A 20286-nucleotide genomic window follows, 5' to 3' on the forward strand; every position below is an offset into this window, starting at 1 on the left:
TGCTCTTGTGAATTTACTTTGTTAGAACAAAATATTTCCATGGTGGTCTTGGGAATCTCTTCCTTTAGCTCCCAATCTGCTATGAAATTCAGGAAAACATTTTTCCTTTTTCCTAGTACCCTCCTGTGTAGGTGCTGATTGTTTCAAAGTGTGTCTGACCACTGAAGAACCCCCTGGGTGACCCCAGACTCATTCACACCATGTATGAAAAATCGCCTGCATTTCTGAGATGCTGGCTGCCCGTTCAGTGCTTCACAGGAAGACACATGGGCTTTCCCTCTTCAGATGCCTGAAGGGAGTGCTTTGAGCTGAGTGGTTTGCTGGCCTCCCTCCAGCCCTAGGGCCCTCCATGGGTCTCGGCTCCCTGGAGGGTCACTGCAACCTCCCTGAAGGTTTCCTCTTGCACTGGCACCACTGTAACATATAGACCTGAGTGCTATTGTATTCTGGCTTGGTGTGTATGCTTTTCACTTTGTAAAACTGCCGTTCTTTTGACAATTCAAGTGACTGTTTTGTTTACTATATCCTTGAAAACAAAAATTGTAACAAAAACATTCCCATGACTGTGCTGTGGTTGGAGACTTTATTACCAACAGATTTACACCTTCATTTTCCCTCTTATTTTCAGGAGCTGTTTCAGGACTCCTCCTCCCCGCCCCCCCCAATAACTTGAGTCTTTCCTATGTCATAATAAAGCTACATTTTCATCTGAAAACTGGCAGGTTCTCACTTCCTAACACAGACAGCCGAGGAGAGGGTGGCAGGAGGGAGAAGAGCAGCCAGGGCACACCAGCCTGCATGGGGGCATTCCTGGTACGAGTCAGTGGCCAGAGCTGCAGCCTGCTTTTGTGCCCAAAGTCTTGACTGGGGGTCAGGAAGGCCACGCACTCACATTTCATCTCTTTTTGTGACTGGTCTGCTGCTGGTTGACCTTTGTTCCTCCTTTTTTGGGCAGGAAGGTGACATCCAGGATTCAGGACAGCCTTCTGACTGGGGTGTGCATGAAAGTCACCTGAGGCCCTTGACGTGCAGGAATCCTTGCCAGGGTTGGATTGCAAGCCCCAGGCTATGGTATAGCAATGTGCATTTTGTAGCAAGCTCCCTGCGTGATGGGAGAGTCACAAATGGAAAGAAATACTATAATCAGTGGAGAGAAGATGTGCACAGCTATACAAGTGTACAGTTCTGTGACAGATCACAAGGTGGGGGTGGATCTCCCAGCAGTCCCACCTACTTCCCTTGCCCTCAGTGGGTCAGGAGTCTCCTGCTTGGCCTCATCTTCGATTCTGAAGCCTCTGAGTTCTGCCCCCTACTTTTTCAGATGCCTCTGTGGCAAACCTGTTATTTGACTTTTATTTGACAGAGCCTCGCTCTGTCGCCCAGGTTGGAGTACAATGGTGCGATCTCGGCTCACTGGAAGCCCCGCCTCCTGAGTTCATGCCGTTCCCCTGCCTCAGTCTCCTGAGTAGCTGGGACTACAGGTGCCCGCCACCACGCCCAGCTAGTTTTTTGTGTTTTTAGTAGAGGTGGGGTTTCACCGTGTTAGCCAGGATTGTCTGGATCTCCTGACCTCGTGATCCGCCCGCCTTGGCCTCCCAAAGTGCTGGGATCACAGGCATGAGCCACCATGCCCAGCCTATTTGACTTACTTTACATGGAAACATCAAGAACACCAGAGAATGCCCCAGGGTTCCAGGCTTAGTCCCATCTCTTCATTTTAAATAGAACCACTGTTGTTTTCCCCTGGGGGAAGCTTCACTCTGCCTGGGTCCTAAGACTTTCCAACCAGCAAAGCTCCATTTCTCCAGGACAGGAATAGGAAAACTTTGTGACTGAGACATTCGGTGCAATACTGATCATCCAGTTTCACACTTTCACTCTGAGAACTACACCTTCTGGGTGTCGGAGAGTCAGCACCGTATACTGGACTCCAGTAGAAAGCATAACATTTATCTTGTAAAACAAACCATCACTTCAGCGTAACTGAGCCATCCTAAGCCCAGTTGCTTCCAGGCAGCGACTGATGTAGTGAGAACAGTTAGTTCCCTGGTCAGGGGCCACTGCTGCATGTCCCTCACTGTGAATGAAGTGACCTGGTCAAAAGCAATGCCGTGTGGGCTGCCATGATGGTGACAGGAAGGACGAGCAAGTCTATATCCAGGTAGGGGCTCCCTGCAGTGAAGGCCAATCTCAGCTCCCTCCACAGTGTGGGCAGCCTGCCCAGAGGTGGCCAACCGGTCCTCCTGGGAAAGAGTGCCAGCCCAGGGATCCACACCAAGTCCCTCGTCAGCAGATGGGATGCTTGGCAGTGGTGTTGGCCTGGTCAGCCTTGGTCAGGGCACATGCAACATGCTGAGCCTCTTCTGTCCCATGCCTGTCTGATGGCCACTTTGTCCCCATCTAACATGGTGGCCAGGGAAAGAAGCTGACTCCATCTCCTGGCATGCCGTTTTGCCCACCTTTGATCAAGAGCATCCTCTGCAGGGATTCTCTTGGGTGGGAACAATGGAAATGTGGATGAAACCACCTTCACAGTCTGAGCTGCTGAGGCTCCTCTGCATTCTAGGAAGCCTGACTGGAAGGAGCTTGGCAGCGGTGCCTGCTGTGGTTGTGGCAGCAGCTGAGCTGCAGGACGAGGCTTCCAGGAGGGGGGTGGTGTGGCAGGCAGGGCCTCAAAGCCTCCAGGTGGCATGTTGGCACAGCAGACCGGGGCACTCGGGGTGCTGTTGGGCCAGGCTCCGGAGTGCAGACTGCCTGCACTGCAGTGATGGAGTTGGGAAGAGGCAGCGGTGTTCACAGCTGTTGACCCCCTTGTGCTGCCCATATCATCACTGTACGGGCTCAGCATCTCTGGCCCAGCTTGCCCAGGTTGTCTGATGTGAACTCTCGCAGCACCCAGGGTTCGCTGTGCCCTAGTCCCCTGTGTGGGCCTGCGGTGTCCCTCTCCCCCTAGGACTCAGGTTGAAGCCAGGTCCCTCTGGGCCGAGGACTTGGGCCCTGGGGGACGGGCTGTGACCCACAGGTGGGGTCAGGGGCCCCAGGGCACGCTGCTGGCTGGCTGGGGCTGTGGGAACCCCATGCTCAGCCTTCCCTCCTGAGGCCGTGAGGGGACCAAGTCCCCCGCTAAGTACTTCCCAAGGCCCAGAAGACCAAAATATAAAATAAAAATAAAATGACAGTAAAAGTCAAGGTCCAGCAGCCATCTGGGGCTGCGAGGCAGCTGGACAGGTGCTGCCTGGGCTCCCTCCATGCCATGTTGTTCTTCTACTGAGGGGAGTAGCGGGCAGGGGACACCTTGTTGCAGGGGTATCTCTTGAAGTGCCTCCTCCCTGTCATAAACCCAGGCAGGGCCTGGTGTCGCGGTCCCAGTGGGTTCGCTGGGCGGGGTGCGTCTTGTTGTTCCAGGGCTGCTGTCCACAGAAGATGGAGAAGTGACAGAGTCCCAGGAGCCGTGTTCAAAATGGCAGCACAGGAAACATGGACCCCCGACATGCGGGTCTGTGTGGAGCTGTGGCGTAGTGTTCCTGGACAAGTGTTTCCGTGGAATACAAGGCCTGACCTCACCGGGAGACAGGCTGCCGTCATCTTGAACCTCTGGGCGCCTCAGAGAGCAGCCTGCTGCCCTGGGTTCTTGAGAAGCCCCTGGGCCCCTGACATGCAGGTCTGTGTGGAGCTGTGACATAGAGTTCCCGGACAAATGTTTCCGTGGAATACGAAGCCTGACCTCACCAGGGGACATCCTGTCCTCATCTCGAGCCTCTGGGCCCGTCGGACAGCAGTCTTCTGCCCTGGGTTCTGGGGAAGCCCCCTCAGAGTCCCAGGAGCTGTGTTCAAAATGGCAGCACAGGAAACATGGACCCCCGACATGCGGGTCTGTGTGGAGCTGTGGCCTAGTGTTCCTGGACAAGTGTTTCCGTGTAATACAAAGCCTGACCTCACCCGGGGACAGGCTGCCATCATCTCGAGACTCCAGGCCCCTCAGACAGCAGTCTTCTGTTCTGGGTTCTTGAGAAGCCCCTTCGTGCTGATGGACCTCAGCCTGGGCCTTGGGGACAGCCCCGTTAGGCCAGGCTGGCAGAGGACAAGGCTTTTGTCCCAGGGGGACTGATGGCATGAGCTCCTGGAGCTGAGCTGGTGGGGTGGGGACGGCCAGTCTGTCCCCCTCATGGAGGGGCTCAATGCCAGGGGACACCCTCGAGGACCATTGCTCCAGCTCGGCTGAAAAAAAAGAAGCAGACATGGTCAGCATCTTCTCCAAGCCCATCTGGTCTCTTGAGGGCTACGCCCCACAGGCCTGAGTCTCTGGAGTCCTCTGGGTCCCTGTGCAGCCCCCTGGTCTGACACTGAGGACGACCCTGCAGGCTGCTGATCCCAGGGCGCATTTCGTGTGCAGTCTGGGGTGGGGGAGCTTTCGGGGAACCTGAGGTTGCTCCTGAAATGGCCCCCAGGGTTCAGGGTGGCTCAGGGCTTCCTGCCTCACGCCCTCACCTCAGGGCAGTTTGGCAGCCCCGATTCAGGACTCAGGTGGGAGGGACGTGCACTGTCACCCAGCCCCCTTGTCACCTCACACGGGGGCCTGTCTCCACAGCAGGTGAGAAGGGAATGGGCACAGGTTCCCCTCTGCCCTCCAGGCCGCCCACCCCATGCCAGGGCTGCAGCGATCCCACACCCAGCTGAACTCTTGGTTGTGGCTCTGGGTCAGGGCTTCCCCCAATGCCCTCTCCCCGAATCCTCTCTGGGTCAGGGACACTGATTCTCTTATCCCCCTGGCTTGTTGTTTTGACACCCTTGGGGGACACTAGAGAATGAGGGGTCTCTGCTGCTTGGAGGTGGGGGTGAGGGCTTCCACAGCTGGGTCTGACTGCCCCAGTGTCCCTCAGGGCCCTTTGAGGGGGTGAGGGGGACAATGTGGAAAGTGGAGGAGGGGTTGGGGGGTGCTGCCCATGCCCCCTGCTTGTCCACTCAGCATGTCCAGCACACGCATGCACTCAGTGCCTGCCCTGAGGACTGGCAGACCCATGTGAGTTTCTTAGAGGAGGAAGAGGAGGAAGAAGGGGTGCAGGAGGAAGGCCAGGTAGGAGGACTGGGGGGGCCAGGGCATTCCCCACCATTGACTGTCCCAGAGGGTTACTTGGGAGGGGACCTGGTGCTGGGGCTCACCTGGGGGTGGCAGGTCCCGGTGTTTTTTTGTGAGTTCCTTCATAGAGGCTTGAAGATTCCTGAGGACTGTGTTGTCCTCCAGGGCCCAGCTCTGAGACATTCGCTCCTGAAACTCCCAGACGGTGCTCCAGGAAAGCTTCATGAGGCGCTCTAGGGACAGGGCGGGTATCAGGCCAGGAAGGTTCCCTGGGAGGGGTCAGTGCCTGCAACCCCATTTCCACCAGGCCCACCTCCCACTGGGTGGTGCCTGGTCCTTTTTGGCCACCCTGGGGTCCAGCTGTGCACAGGCGGCGACAACTGGGGAAGGCCGGGCAGGGAAGTGCTCACCACACTCCTGACTTTCATCTGGGTCATGTCAGGGGTGGACTCAGTGTCATCATGCCTTGCCCAGCCCACCAGGCCAGACCCCCCAACCCGGATGGAGCAGGCAGTGTAAGGACACGTCCCTCAGGCCAGCGGGGTCTGTCCCACGTGTTCCCCCAAGCACCCTCGGGCACATGGGACTTACTCCTGTGTATTTTGAATGATACATGCGCCATGGCTGTCAGTAATCGATTGCCCTCCAAGATGAGCACATCCCACAGTCTCAGGGTGAGCCCGAAGGATTTCTGTGGGGACAGCAAGTGTGAGAGAGCTCGGCCTTACAAGCTGGGGCCAGTGGACTGAGCAGGGCCCACTGGGGTTTCAGTCCCCTGAAGTGCTGGGGATCCCCTCCATGGGATGAGACCCCCCCGTAAGACTGAGTCAGACAAGGTCCTGTGGCTCCTCATGGGGGACTCATCTCAGCAGGGCTGTGACTTCTGGAAGGAGGGGTTTCCTGAGGACTTGGGGCTTCCCTGGGCCCTCACAAGTCGGGTCCTGCCCCAGTTTGCCCACGGGGCTGGGCCTGAGCCCTGGCCTCTGCCATGGGATGCCCCCTCTTGGGCAGAGCCTGGCTTGTGAGCCCTGCAGGGACCTGCCTGTACCTCCTGTGGGTTAGAGGTAAGCCAGGTCCTCCTGGGGGAGCTGAACCCCTGAGCTGAGGGTGCTGGGCACTGCAGGGTAGAAGAGTCCCAGGGCTGGGGTCTCCCTGTGCCTCCTTACCACATCAAGGAAACACCGGAGGAGCCTCATCAGCATGGAACCCTCAATGCACAGCCCTTCCTTGCCCTGAAGGGAGGAGCAGAGGTGCTCAGGGCCCCTGAGCTGCCCTGAAATCCTCCCACTTCCAGGCCCCTGTCAGACCCTTCCTTAAGAGGCACAACCCAGGGTGATGGCCAGGGCTCCAACACCCGCCCATTGCACAGATACCCGGTGGACACACTTCTTTTAGCCCTGCTCAGCTGCAGCTCGGTCCTGGTCCCAGCGCCTCTGCCTCTGCCAGGGCAGAAGGAAACCCAACACCAAAACCATGGGGAGTCTGCATCCCAGGTCAAGCCGTGGCTGGGACTCAGCCTCTTGCCAGCTCCATGAGGGACTCGAGCCTCCCCTGGCCTATGGGGCCCAGGGCCTCTGGGGAGGAGCCAAGGGTGTCATCCACTCACCAGGTGTCTCATGATCTTCGGGAAGGACTTGTGCAGCACCTGCTTCTGGTGTGATAGGAGCCTCTCGAGCTGGGTAGCATCTGGGCTGTAGAATACTGAGAAGTCCCCGACCCATCACCCCATCAGATCCCACGCCCAAGATGTGGAGGCATCAGCTGGAAGATCTGGGCAGGGCAGGGGACCCCAGACCCCGAGGCCTCCCTCCCTCCCATCTGGTGACCCCAGCATGCAGCCTCAGCCTTGGCAAGGAGGGCCCTGGCTGGAGGTGCTGCCTAGTAGCATCCCGGGTCCAGGTGCCCGGAAGGCAACCTGCCTTTGACACCACGAGGCAGGCGCTGGTTGGGAGAACAGGGTGGAAGCTGGGGGCTATGTGGCCATCTCTTGGATGTGGGGTCAGGCTGGGGGACATGGGATGGGCAGACACTGCCATCTTGGCTTTGTTGGCCCATCTGTAGGGAGGGAAGGTGGCTGGGAGCACAGCCAGCTAGGAGGCAGGAGGACTTTCAAGGAGGTGAGTGGCGCCTGCACAAAATCGGGGCTGGCTTTGGGCGACAGAGGGCGGCCTGGGGGAGGTATCCATGTCCTCTGATATTAGGGATGAAAGGCGTCTGACTTGAGGTGAGGGGGTCCCTGTCCAGACCGAGGCTGCTGTGGGACCTCAGAAGGGACATCCTGGAGGCTCCAAACAAGCTGGGATACAAGGAAGACACCTTGCCTGGAAGTTGGGGTCACCGGCCAGGGTGGCCGTCCCTTGGCATGGCTGTGTAAGGCCGAGGGGGCAGCTGTCCACCTACCCTGCAGGGAGTGCCTCTCACCGGCCAGCAGCTGGGTCAGTGCCCAGAAAGCGTCTTCCTCTGGCAGATACAGGAGGAGGATGGCGGTGACGTGGCTCAGGTCCCTGTGGTAGCCCACCTCCTGCGAGAGCCAGAGTCACCGTGGAAGGATGTCACCTGGGAGGGCTGAGGCCACCTGGGAGGACTTATGTCACCAGAGATAACAGAGGTCCTTGGGGACACCTGCCTCAGGCCCCAGGAGATTTGAGGTGCAGCCTCCGCACCCCTCCCCTGGCACTGGGCATGAGGACTGGGCAGATCACACACAACTCAGTTGACAAGGAGCATGGGTGGACTCCTGCAGCGAGCGTCCAAGCTCACATGGCCCGAAAGGGCACAGTCAGGGATTGTTCATGCTACCTCCCCTGGGCCAGGCTGGGGAGGCCACTGTGCCAGGCCTGGGGCAGCACCTCTGAACTGCACCCACCACGAGGGCAGGCAGCGGGGCGCTGACCACCACACAAACGGTCCCGCAACAGCCCAAGGGCTGCCTGCCAGACACAGGGGGCAGCTGGGTCCTTCATGTGGGCAGCTCATGCAGTCAGCTCAGTGTTCTCCCTGCCTGGAATGGTCTGGAAAGTGGGTGCCAAGCAGGAGTAGCCACCTGGGTGACGCACCTCCCTATCTGCTATGCTTCTAAGGGGATCGGGCAAAGAGGAAATTGGATCCTTGCCAGGTTTCCAGTGAAGAAGAGGCTCCCCCAGGATGCAAACTCATTTCATGACAGGAGCCTGACCCATCAGACACCTCAGCAACTTCTCAAACCTGTCTCCTACGAGGACCATCCTGGTAGGACCCTGACAGGCTCCTAGGCTTTGGGGCAACACTAGGAAGGGAAGGTCATTTCTTCATCTGAGACATGGTGATTGGGTCCAGGTGACAGCAGGAGTCTGGGCTTCAACCCTTTTCTGCCAGCAGTGAGCTTGAGTTCTGCCTACTACGAGCTGGTGGGTCACGAACACTGAATTTTCAAGAAGTGCCGACACCCCCAAGAGACACCCATGCCTGTGAATATGGGTACATGGCCCAGGAATATCGCTGCCCGGGAATACTCACAGGATTATATGCAGAATAGGCCACAAGGATGTCACATAATTCCTGCTGCCTAGAAAAGAGGGAAAAGAGGATTTTGTATGTTTTGTGCAGATGCTGTCAGTTTCATTTTCTCTACAAACCCAGACAGCAAACACAATTCTGGGTCCAGATGATCCCCCAAATAAGCAGTGAGCTCTTCAGGACACCTGAGTTTTTAGGAATTTTTTTTCTGTAAAATCCACATTCCTTGCAATGCAAATATCATAGGTGTACATTTGGATCAGTGATTATTTTCACTCTGGTTGATTTTTTCCTCCCCTTTTTCTCAGTTTGCACACACAGAAGTCTAGTCTTTGGGATGTGCAGTTCCATGGTTCTGAACCAATGTGCAGAGCCTCCCGTCCACCACTGCAGCCCCTCCCAGAGCAGCTCCTTCAGCCTCCAAGTCCCCAGCGTGTCCCCTTTGCAGCCAACGTCTCCCGGCTTCTTCAGTCCCTGGCCATCCTGACCTGTTCTCTGTCTCTATGGTTTGCCCTTTTCCAGAATGGCTGATGAATTGGAATCCCACGGTGGTAGCCTGTGGGGTCTGGCGTCATTCCCTCAGCAATACACATCTAAGATCCACCCATGTTCCTGCGGGCATTAGGGGTTCGTTCCTTTTCCTCCCTGTGTCACCTCTCTCTAAAGAGTGGAACCCCCTTCCTCCTAAGCTCCCGTGTTGAAAAGCATCTCGGTAGCCTCCGGGTGTGAGTGACAATCAATCAAGCAGTGAATGTGGCATGCGGGTTTTACTTGAACCTCAGTTTTCAAATCAGTGTGGTCAATATCTGTGACACTTTGGGAATGTGTGGTACGAGGCCACTGAACTTTGTGAGTCACAGCCCATCTGACTTACAAAGTGGCTGTGCCCTGTCACGTTCCCACCAGCCAGGGATGAGAGTTTCCAGAGCCCCGCATGCTTTCTAGTATTTTGGGCTGTCCGTGTTGCCCGGGAAGGCTCCCAAGCCCTGCCATCCTGCCACCTTCCCATGGGTCCCTATCCTGGGTAGTTGTGGGTCACCGAGAGCACTTTTTACCATCTGCATGATTTTTTTTTCTGCCTTCCATCTCCTTGGGAGCCACCTGGGTTCTGGCCCTAAACGTCCCAGCCCGGCCCAGGGCTTAGAGCCAGGGAGGTGCTCAGTCCATGGTGCTGGCTGCTCCCTGGGCTAGGAGAGGCCTTGGTGGCTCTGTCACCCCTCCTGGGTGACCCTGGCCTCTGCCCTGGGTATGCCCTCATCCCTCTGGATTGCCCCCATCTTCCCTGTGACCCCTGCAGCCCTCATAGGCCTTACTTGACTCCAAATCTTTGTATGAACATCATGTGGTTCTGCAGGGTGCTGCTGACATCTAGTTGGATGCGGTGGATGATTCTGGAGGACCTCTTGCCCTTCTCCTTCATGACCTGTAGGGCAGGACCAAGAGGAGGAAGCAGCCTCAGAACAGACAAAAAGACTCCTTGCCCCAAACAGCAGTCATCTGTCAGTCAGCACTTCTGGAAGGAAGCAAGGAAGGTTTCCTTCTGCAGAAAGCTCCTTGTTGCCTTGTTTCTGAAGCCAGGGAGGGTCACGGAGCCCAGCGCACCTGTGGTGCCTGAGTTACCATCTGTGCCCAGGATGTGCATCTGACCACAGCCCCCATCCCCAACCCAGGCTCGACATTCCCTCCAGCTGGAGTCCTGGGCTCCTGATACAGCCTGGCTTGTTTGTCCTGCCCTGGCTGAGTGTGGGAGGGACTTACCTCATATTTGCCCGGGTTCTGGGACTTGACTTTGTTAATATCTAGCAAAAGTGACCATGCCTGGCCCCGCACCGCCAGGGGGATGCCTTTGTATACTCTTTGAGACAGCTACAGACAGAAGAACACACCAGTGACACAGGACACAGGGTGACTCCGCGGAGGAAAGCTGGTGGACAGGCCTGCTGTGCTATGGTGAGGACAGGGTGCCACCCACCCACTGAGGCAGACAGTGCCAGGTCTGCTATGGGTGCCTGTCCCCTGGCTCTGCAGAGAGCTGTCACGGGGGCCACTCCCTCCCCATGTTACCTTCTTGGTGTTCCTATATTTTGGCCAGTCTGCAAACATCTTTAGCCACTTGTTGGTACGTTTACTTTCCTTGTGTCTTTGCTGTCAAATGAGCCATGATGGAGTTAGTGGAGCTGCCAGGCCCCTGGCAGTGGCCCGTGGATGCTGGGTCCAGGGCTTTGGGGCCCTAAAGAGACCCAGCCTGAAGGAACCAGGAAAGGGCAGACCCCGGGGGCTGAGACCCTCTGAAGGAACCAGAGCTGGTAGTCTGGACTGGTGATGCCAGAACAAGCCATCCTCAGGCCATAAATGCCCCGAGTTTGGGTTAGGTCCAGCCTTCAGCTAGGGTCTTGGTTCAAACAGGCAGTGGACTCTGAGCCAGGACTGCAGTTCTTGGTTTGGGCTTTGGTTAAGCCCTCATGGGAACAGAGTGAAGCAGGAAAGGTCGCCCCTCCCAGTGACAGCTGTGGTCCACTCACCACCACACAGGCCCATAGGCCACCCCCTCTGCCTCACTGACCACTCGATTCCTGGTCCCTGGAGTGGCCTCCCACGCAGCAGGCACAGACTCTTACCTTCACCTCCAGGGCTCTTATCGGGGGCAGTTCCATCTCACTGTAAGGCAACCCAGGCAGAGCTGAGGACCTGGCCGGGCCAGGAGCCATCCCCCTACCTGAGAGGGCCCCGGGGAAGGACCAGCCTATCCCCATCCACCCTAAGTCTCAGCCTGGGAGAAGACACAGAGAAGGACGGCAAGGGCCTTCCTGCGGATCTGACACCTGCGAGGCACTGGGACCCTGAAGAGGAGGGAGCTCGAGGCTGGTCTGGTGGCGGTCACTCGGGGCCCATGGGGTGCCTCGGGCTGCACAATGGGGCTGCTCCTCCAGGGCTGGAGGTGACACCCTCTGTGGATGCTGAGAAAGTCCAGTTCTGAGACGGGATGGGTGCCGCCCCGGGTGGGTGGCCAAGCCCCGACTTACAGCAGTGCCTTAGGAGTGACCACATCACCCACCAGAGTCCAGGGAGCCTGGCCTGAGCACTGCCTGGTGCCCTGAGGACACACTTGGAGCCCATCTCATCTGACACTCCCCATGGGCCTTGCAGGGTCTGATCTCCCAGCGTGCACCTGCCTTCCCCTGCATCCTGGCCGCTCACCCTGCCTGCTCCCCACCTTCCCCCATCCTGCCTGGCCCAGAGACTGTGACCCTCTTTCCGGCCACCCTGGCCCTTCTGTGACCCTGTCCTGTCAGAACCTCTGAGTGAGATCTCCCAGATACATCCACACCCATGCCTTGGTCACTCTCTCACTGGGCTGCCCAGCACTGCTGGGGAGACATCCAGGGCAACAAGGGTGACCAAGGGCCCTTCAGGCAGTGGGGCTGGCCCCACCACTCCCGCTGCAGCCTCAGCTGGCTCTCAGGGTAATTGGCCTTCAGCCCTCAGCCTCCTCCCAGCCACTGCAAAAACCAGGACATGGGATGCTTACCTGTCCTCCACCTACTGTCCTGTCTGCCCCGACTTAGCCCCTCCATCCACCCTGCACAGTGCTGACTGAGCCAGCAGGAAACAGAGTCTCTGGAGGGCCACGCAGAGCCTTGGGGACTGACCGAGTCCCCCCACTGAGGGGTCCCAGATGAGTCACTGTTCCCTGCCCACCCCATCTGTTGTCCTGCCCAGGCTGTCAACTCCACCCTGGGCTGGCTTGGTTCAGGTGCGTTCCAGAAGTGGCAGGTCTCAAGGTCTCACCCTTCCCCCTTCCCCCAGGCTCCTCCCTCTCTCCATCCTGTGAGTCCTGAGGGATTGGCTCCAGGCTGGGCTCCCCTTACCAAGCACAGGTCCCTTCCCAGCACCACTCCCAGGGCCTTCAGCTGCTCGCTCTGTTGTCCCCCTGGCCTCAGGGAGAAGCCAAGGCCGGGCCCTGCCCTTCTTCTTCCACAACCTATCAGGGCCAGGGCCAAGGCCCTCACTGTCCCCATGCCCCTTCCTCTTGGCTGAGCCCCCGAGCCCTCAGAGGTCTGCTATACAGCTGCCCACAGGCCAGGCCAGATGCCCCCTTGCCCTGTGGCCACAACTCTCAGATCTCACCAAGGCAGGCCCTAAGGGGACAGGGCCAGATCCTCAGGCTGCCTCCTCCTCTCCAGCTTACTTGGAGATGACAGTGCTGAGAGTCCACGGGCCTGCCCTGAGAGTCCCCTCTCTGTCCTGACTCCCTCTCCTGAGTTCCCTAAATGTGTCATGAGGCTATGCCCTAACCGTGACCACGGGCTGGGCCTGCAGGAGAGCCTGGAAGAGTTCTGACCCTGGAGAGGAGATTGGTCCAGCCAGGGAGACGTGTCCTACTTCAGAGAAGCCTTTCTAAAAGCAAAACCCATCCCTGAGGTGAGATTGGTGGCTGGGGGCAGGGGGACAGAAGACTCACTGCACAATCCCGAGGTGATTCATGTATTTCCTGATGTTGACCTGCTCATTCCCCATGTCCACTGCTGCCCCAGCTTGGTGTCCCTGAAACCCAGAGGAGGCCAGGGTAAGCGGGGGCAAGGTGAGAGGTGTGGGGGGCCCAGGGATGTGGGCAGCCCCTCTCCACCCGGTGATCTTAGGGAGCCCAGGACCCTCTGACCAGGGCACAGCGGGAGAGGCAAGGTCCTGCCTCCCTTGAGGGAGCAGCCCAACCTGTACCTGCTCATATTTAGTAATGATGGTGTTGCCTTGCCCCTGGGCAGGCAGGGTATCCGGGTCCTCATCCATCTCCATCCTGCAAGACAAAGTCATCCAAAGGCTCTGCCGCACCCAAGATCTCTAGAGCACAGCCGAACCACGCTCACTGCACTGCCAGACACACGCCAGTCTGGTGAGCCCCATTCCACCACCCCTCCCAGACGACAAGGGGCCAGACTAAGTGGCCCCACCCCCGGCTGGATCTCTGGAGTCCTTGCCTCCAACCAGTGACGGGCTCCTTCCTGAGGACTTGAGCACGTGGAGACCCATTCGGGGACAGAGAGGCCCATTGTCCCCGAACACCCCAAGGCAGACACACACCTGCCCCGGCAGGACAAACAGTGTCCACTTGCGGATGGTGAAGGGCCCACGATGGCCTGTTCTGGGCACCTGGAGGCAAGTGGAGTCAGGGACCGGATGTCTCTTAGGATCGTTCAGAAACCAGGAAGATACTCAGTTTTCTGTAGGAAACAAGACATCTGGTGACTGCTTCATTCTGCCCCAATTCTCACTCACTCTAGCCAGTGAAGCCGCTTCAGGAACAACACCAGCCAAGCAGTTTGGTTTGAGGAAAAGATGATCTATTGACTCCGGAGCAGCCTCTGTGCTCGTGGAGACCCCGTCTCAGGTGGAGGATGGCAGACACCACAATTCCTAGCTGTCAATACCGGAGGGGACTTTGTTTTCCTGGGTCACCAAGAAAGAGCAAGAGAACTCTAGGGCCTTAGTCCTAGAGAACACCTGGGGGGACCATCCCTGCCAGGAACACTCGGGGCAAAGGGATGGTAAGGCCTCTAGAGGATCAGACAGAGAGAATGGGACGCTGCGGGAGGGTTCCAGTCCCCAAGCCCCTTTGACCAGGAGGGACGATCGTCACCCTCCAGGCAGCCCTCCAGGGCTCCTTCATTTTCCACAACTGCTTGAGGGCAGAAGGATCCCTGCCCCACGCCCAGACAAAGGATCCCATATGTCCAGTGGGTCCAGCAACCATCAGTGACCGCATCTGAAGTCTGAGTTGGTGAGCCCTCCTCCTGTGGGGACCCAGCTTGGGACCCAGCTTAGGACCCAGACTTGGACTGAGAATTGCAACCTCCACCCCACCCACAGGGGCTCTGTCCCAGTGGCTCTTCCCGGACCAGACCCTGCCTCCTTGAAGTCCAGAACTCCAGGAAGATTTGGAATCTACAGTAGGGAGGCCACAGAGGTCAGAGCTCAAGTCCAGCATGGCAAAGGGTAGGGCTGAGAGCAGAGACCAGGTCACATCTGGGTCTCTGCACCAGTCACCACCTCTCTGACTCTACACATCTCACCTGTGGAATGGCTACATTTGGGGACAGCACCCACCTCACAGAGTCACTGTGAGGACAAAGGAGAGGGCGGTCCACTTAGTCAGTGCAGAACATGCACCTGGTGAGTGCTCAGGGATGACCCTCCTCGGCATCTGCCCAGAGGTCACTCACCTGAGTCTGCTGAGGCAGCTATATCTCTCACTTAGAAAAGTCGTTTATGCACAGAACCAGACACCTGTGTGTATCCTGTGTCCAAGTGCTGCACAACACAGAGGTGGGCGGGTGAGCGGGTGGGCAGTCACTAAGCACCAGTGACATTGTGAGGTCATGGCACCCATCACAATGGGCCATTTCCCAGGTCAAGAGGGCCCAGAGTCAGTGTCCTCCAGCCCCCAAGGTGTCAAAATGTGTTTGTGCAGGTGAGCATGGATGTTTATGTGGGTGAACATGTGTGTGCACAAGTAGCTTCTCTGGCCAGGGCTGGCTGTCCCGCTTCCATGTGCACCCAAGTCCTCATCAAGTCCTCAGCAGTGTCACCTTTCCTTGAGGCCTGTGGCCAGCATCAGAGCATCCATGGGTCCTCCCCAACCTCAGGCCTCCCCACCCGGGACAGTCCTGAAGATGCAGATGGGGGATAGGAGGTAGAGGGCACAGGGCAAGGCCCCTCATTAGGGGGAACTCAGCTAGACTGTAAAATGCTAGGTGTGAGTGGCAGGGTCAGATTCCACACACCTTCTCACCTCCTCCTCCCAGTAGCCTTCCAGGATGCCATGACTCATTTCTGCTACGGATGGAGGCAGGGAGGCTTTAAGGACAAACCCTGTGCCTGAGGTCACCCAGCAACCATCTGGCCAGGCCCCCACTAATCAGACCTCTGCTGGCCAGGCTTTCACTGACCATTTTCCTGGTGACCAGGCCTTCTGACTAGGTCCTCGCTGATCAGGCCCCTGATGACCAGGCTCCAGCTGACCACGTCCCCACTGACCAGGTTTTCGTTGACTAAGCCCCAGTGGTCACATCTCTGCTGACCAGGCCCCTGATGACCAATTCCCCACTGACCATGTCCTCGCTGACCAGTCCCCCAGCAACCAGGCCTTCCTGACCAGGTCCCCACTGTCTAGGTCCCCCCCCTTGCCCAGGCCCCAGAGCAGCAGTGCTCAAGGTCCCCTACCAGAACTGCCCACAGGCAGAGGGCTCCCTACTCCCAGACAAGGGACCCCATGTGTCCAGTGGGTCCCGCAGGGACCATCAGTGACTGCATGTGAAGTCTGAGTTGGTGAGACCTCCTCCTGTGGGGACCCAGCTTAGGGCACAGACTTGGACCGAGCACCACCTCCCTCCACCCCACCATAGGAGTTCCATCCCAGGGGCTCTTCCATGGCCAGACTCTGTCCCATCAGGGGGCAGAAAACCCTGGGCAGATTTGGAATCTAGGGCTACAGAGGTCAGGGCGTGCACAGGGCAGGACTGAAAGCACAGGCCAGGATCACATCTGGGTCCCTTGGCCAGTCACCACCTCTCTGACCCTAGACATCTCACCTGTGGAATGGGTACATTTGGAGATAGCACCCACCCCACAGATTCCACCAGGTCAGTCCAGAACAGGCACCCGGTGAGTGCTCAGGGATGACCCTCCTTGGCACCTGCCCAGAGGCCAGCACTGCCCACCAGGTACTGACTGTCCCCAGGTCAGCAGGGAGGGAACAGAGCAGGTCACACTCACCTGAGTTGGTTGAGTCGGCTGTGTCTCTTACTTAGCAAAATCTTCTCTTCTGAGAACCAAACAACTCTATGTCTTGTCTCTAAGAGCTCCAGACATAGAGAGGGCAGGCAAGCAGGTGGGCGAGTGCTCAGCACCAGTGATATTGTGGGGTCATGACACCCATCACAATGGGCCCCTGCCTGGGTCAGCAGGGCACAGTCAGCACCCTCCACCCTCTGACGTGTCAACATGCGCGTGTGCAGTTTGTGCATGTGAGCAGGCATGTGTATGTGGGTGAACACATGTGTGCATGCGTTTGTCACTGCTCTGGCTGGGCCCGGCTGCCCCACTCATATTGCACCCAAGACACTGGGTCACCCTTGTCACTGTCTCCTGCCTCGGGACCCATGGCCATCGTCAGAGCATCCACGGTGTTCCCTAAACTCAGATCTCCCCATCCAGGGCAGTCCTGGCATTGCAGATGGAGGATAGGGGGCAGAAGGTTGAGGGTTGGGGGCAAAAGGCAAAGGGCAGATCCCCTCCCTAGCAAGGGACTCAGCTAGGCTGTAAAGTGCTAGATCTGTTTGGCAGAGCTGGATTCCACACACCTGCTCACCTCCTCTTCCCAGCAGCCCTCTGGAGTGTCATGACTCGTTCCCACTACAGATGGCGGCAAGGAGGCTCCAAGGACAAATCCTGCCTGAAGTCACCTAGCAGCCACCTGGCCAGGCTTATGCCAGCCAGACCCCCACTGACCAGGCCCCCACCGACCAGGTTCCCACTGGGCAGAACTCTGAGCTGCGGTGCTCAATGTCCCCTGCCAATGACTCCTCCCTCAGTCCACAGACCTCCCTTTCCCTCATCAGCACCCACAGGCCATGCCCTAGGGGGTCTTCTTGGTCAGGCCCTTCCTCCAGGACACAGGGAGGGACAGTTGGCCTCAGCCAAAAGCCCTCTGGGCTCCCCTCAAAGGGGGTAGTGAGGTGGCCTGGCACTGCCTGGACATGATATCTCAGCCTATTCCTGAGCCGCAGAGCCAGAGGAACGGGGGGACATTTTTCAGACCAGGCACCCCATTTTGCTGGCTCTCCCAGGGTTCTTCCTAGGCACAGCACCGAGGCTGCAGGGTGACCGGCCCAGAACTCTTGAGACTAGGCTGGGGACCGCATGAGAACTGTTCCCAGATGACCAGAAGACCCTTTGCTAATTTCCTGGTACCTCATTTCTCACCAGTTACCCTTCCCCCACCAGGAATCCCCTTCTTGCAGAGTCGATGAGGAGACGAAGATGGTCACAGAATCCATGGAAAGAAAGAAAACAGAATGACAATAGAGCATCATCTATTTCCTGTCCATCTGAAAGGAAAGCCTAAGGAAGCCTATTGGGTTCCATCACCCCGAGGGTCCCAAGGATGGCATCACACAGTGCAATGCCCAACAGCATGGGCTGTGCTCCATCCCTGCAGACGTCACTGAGGGCACAACTGGGGTTGTCCAGGGTCACCAACCTGGCCACACAGCAGAAACTGGGTCAACAGGAGTGCACACATGCACACATGTGTACACTCACATACTGGAATGAAATGAATTGAATTTTGTAGCAAGTGTCCACGTGCACACGTGCACACACACGCACACACATATAAACTTGTTGCTGATCTGTTGACTTCTCTCACTGGCATGAAACAGCAGCGAAGCCTGTAATTGCTCTGCCTTTCCCGGGATTTTTCCTTTAGTTTCTCTGACTGCTGGGTTACTGGCCTGTTTAGCTTCATGAACATGGGTTTCACTTTATTTTTATGGGGTTCCAACTCTTGCTCATGGAATCCCTCCCAGCCTGTTTTGTAATCTTCCCTCGTTTACTGCCTGTGGACTTCAAGTACCAGACGCAGAGAAAGCTTTGTAGAGACTGTGTGCTCTGCCCCCACAATTTCCATAGCAGCTCCCTTAATTCCCATCACCTCCAGGGAGGGTCATTGCTGGGATCCTAGGAATCATGTGCCTTGTCTCGATGGCCACAGTGGTAACCATAATAGTCAGTTCTTCTCTCTGTGCAATTCTGGAACATAAAAATCTTCTCTGGTAACAAGACTACAGAAAGCAATGAAAGCAACATTAAACAGAGTTTGTTAGCCTTAGCCTGTGTTCCTAAGAAATTTAATGTTTTTACATAAATAATGAAGAAGAAATGACTTTTCTAAAGTTCCTATCATTTATGCCATGGATTGGACTCTTCTGTGAAAGTCGTTTCATTGATGGATGTGGATAGTTAGCTTAATTTCAAGTAAAAGGTTAGAGAGCAAATTGTAAACACAACTGTGCTTTTTGATACTCAAACGACATTAATTAGTTTTGGATCTCTAGAAATATATATTTGCATGCATAGGTTCTATATTGAAATACCCAAGTGTGGAATCCTTCGGGTGACTTATTTTTCATCAACTAGAAATAATATTAAAATTGCAAAGATTTATTATAATTTATATTATTTGTCCTAATGGCAAAAATGAATTCAAATACATTTATTCAAGTATAATATACACAGGAATCCTATTATTCTACTACTCAGTGATTTCTCACAAAGAGGAGACATGCTTGGAACTACCACACAGTCCAAGAAAATGAAATAAAAATAATAATCTGGAAATCCCTCTCCTGAAGGTCTGCTCCCTAACCACTGCCCATCTGTCTTGCCAAAGCAAAGAATCACCTGGTTTTTAGCAGCCTCAGTTAGTGTTGCCTGTTTCCTAAATGGATGCATGGAGGGCCATTCGGTAGGAATGGTTTTGTGTGTGGCTTCTTTGGCCCAGCATTACATTTGTGACACTCCTTCAGGCAGTTTCATGAAGCAGTTCTTTTTTTTTGAGACGGAGTTTCGCTCTGTCGGCCAGGCTGGAGTGCAGTGGTGCGATCTCGGCTCACTGCAAGCTCTGCCTCCCAGGTTCATGCCATTCTCCTGCCTCAGTCTCCCAAGTAGCTGGGACTACAGGCGCCCACCACATGCCCGGCTAATTTTTTTGTATTTATAGTAGAGATGGGGTTTCACTGTGTTAGCCAGGATGGTCTCCATCTCCTGACCTCGTGATCCATCCGCCTTGGCCTCCCAAAGTGCTGGGATTACAGGCATGAGCCACCGTCCCCGGCCCAAGCAGCTCATTTCTTTTCCCTGCTTGGTAGTGCTCTGTATGAATATGGCACATCTATCAATTCTACTGTTGATGGACATTGGTTTGTTTCCATTTTGGGACTATTAGCAATAAAGCTACTATGAACATTCTTGTTAATTTATTTTGGTACACATGCATAGATATTTTAGTTAAGTACAGACCTACAAATAAAATAGCTTGGTCATAGTAACTGCATACGTTCAAATGCAATGCATGTCACTAAAAATTTCAGCTAGGAAAAAAAGCTCAAGAGCTCTATTGTACAACATGTTGACTACAGTTAATAACAATGTGGTAAAACTTGAAATCGTTGAGACAGCAGATTTTAAATGTTCTCAACACACACACACACACACACAAAAGATAAGTATCTGAGGTAACTGATATGCTAGACAGCTTGATTTAGCCATTCTACAACGTATGTCTGTGGCTATACATACATACACAGATTTAGCTATTCTACAATGTGTGTCTCTGTGTGTGTATATATATATATGTAAAATGTGGTACAGCACTAATACATACAATTTATCAATTAAATTTTAATTCCAAAGACTTTTTTGACTAATATATAACCCAACCACAAGTTTAAGTTCTAATTAGATGTCCTTTCCAACACTTGATTTTGTCAGTCTTCCTTTTATATCATCTGGTTAGTGGATAATGTTATTTCATTTTTATTTATTTTGGTCTTCTGATTATTAAAAGGCCTGAGACCATTTTCATAAATGTTTATTGAAAATGTATATAATCAGGCTGGGCACGGTGGCTCATGCTTGTAATCCCAGTACTTTGGGAG

The 20286-nt window shown here is 55.6% G+C and overlaps 1 protein-coding gene across 2 annotated transcripts; it reads right to left on the bottom strand.

Annotated features, from left to right (window-relative positions):
- Positions 1-472: 472 nt before the first annotated feature.
- LOC103242435 (TBC1 domain family member 26) lies at positions 473-16443 on the bottom strand. Of its 2 annotated transcripts, XM_073004715.1 has the most exons (15): positions 16343-16443; positions 13652-13791; positions 13292-13367; positions 13035-13117; positions 11191-11230; positions 10637-10717; positions 10331-10438; positions 9886-9995; positions 8573-8621; positions 7499-7598; positions 6684-6778; positions 6244-6309; positions 5669-5768; positions 5161-5310; positions 473-1102 (listed from the first exon to the last, which is right to left on the bottom strand). In XM_073004715.1, exons 3-15 carry the CDS (start codon positions 13364-13366, stop codon positions 705-707), a joined length of 1455 nt encoding a protein of 484 aa, XP_072860816.1. In that variant the 5' UTR covers position 13367; positions 13652-13791; positions 16343-16443; the 3' UTR covers positions 473-704. The 2 variants fall into 2 exon arrangements, with proteins under 2 accessions (XP_072860816.1, XP_072860817.1); XM_073004716.1 differs by lacking the exons at positions 473-1102; positions 5161-5310; positions 5669-5768; ... (1 more) ...; positions 13652-13791; positions 16343-16443 and adding an exon at positions 7129-7132 and having other exon boundaries at positions 6692-6778; positions 7483-7598; positions 13292-13406.
- Between the last annotated feature and the right edge of the window lie 3843 nt (positions 16444-20286).

Source organism: Chlorocebus sabaeus, chromosome 16 (assembly GCF_047675955.1).
Source record: "Chlorocebus sabaeus isolate Y175 chromosome 16, mChlSab1.0.hap1, whole genome shotgun sequence".
In the NCBI taxonomy this organism is placed as follows: Eukaryota; Metazoa; Chordata; class Mammalia; order Primates; family Cercopithecidae; genus Chlorocebus; species Chlorocebus sabaeus.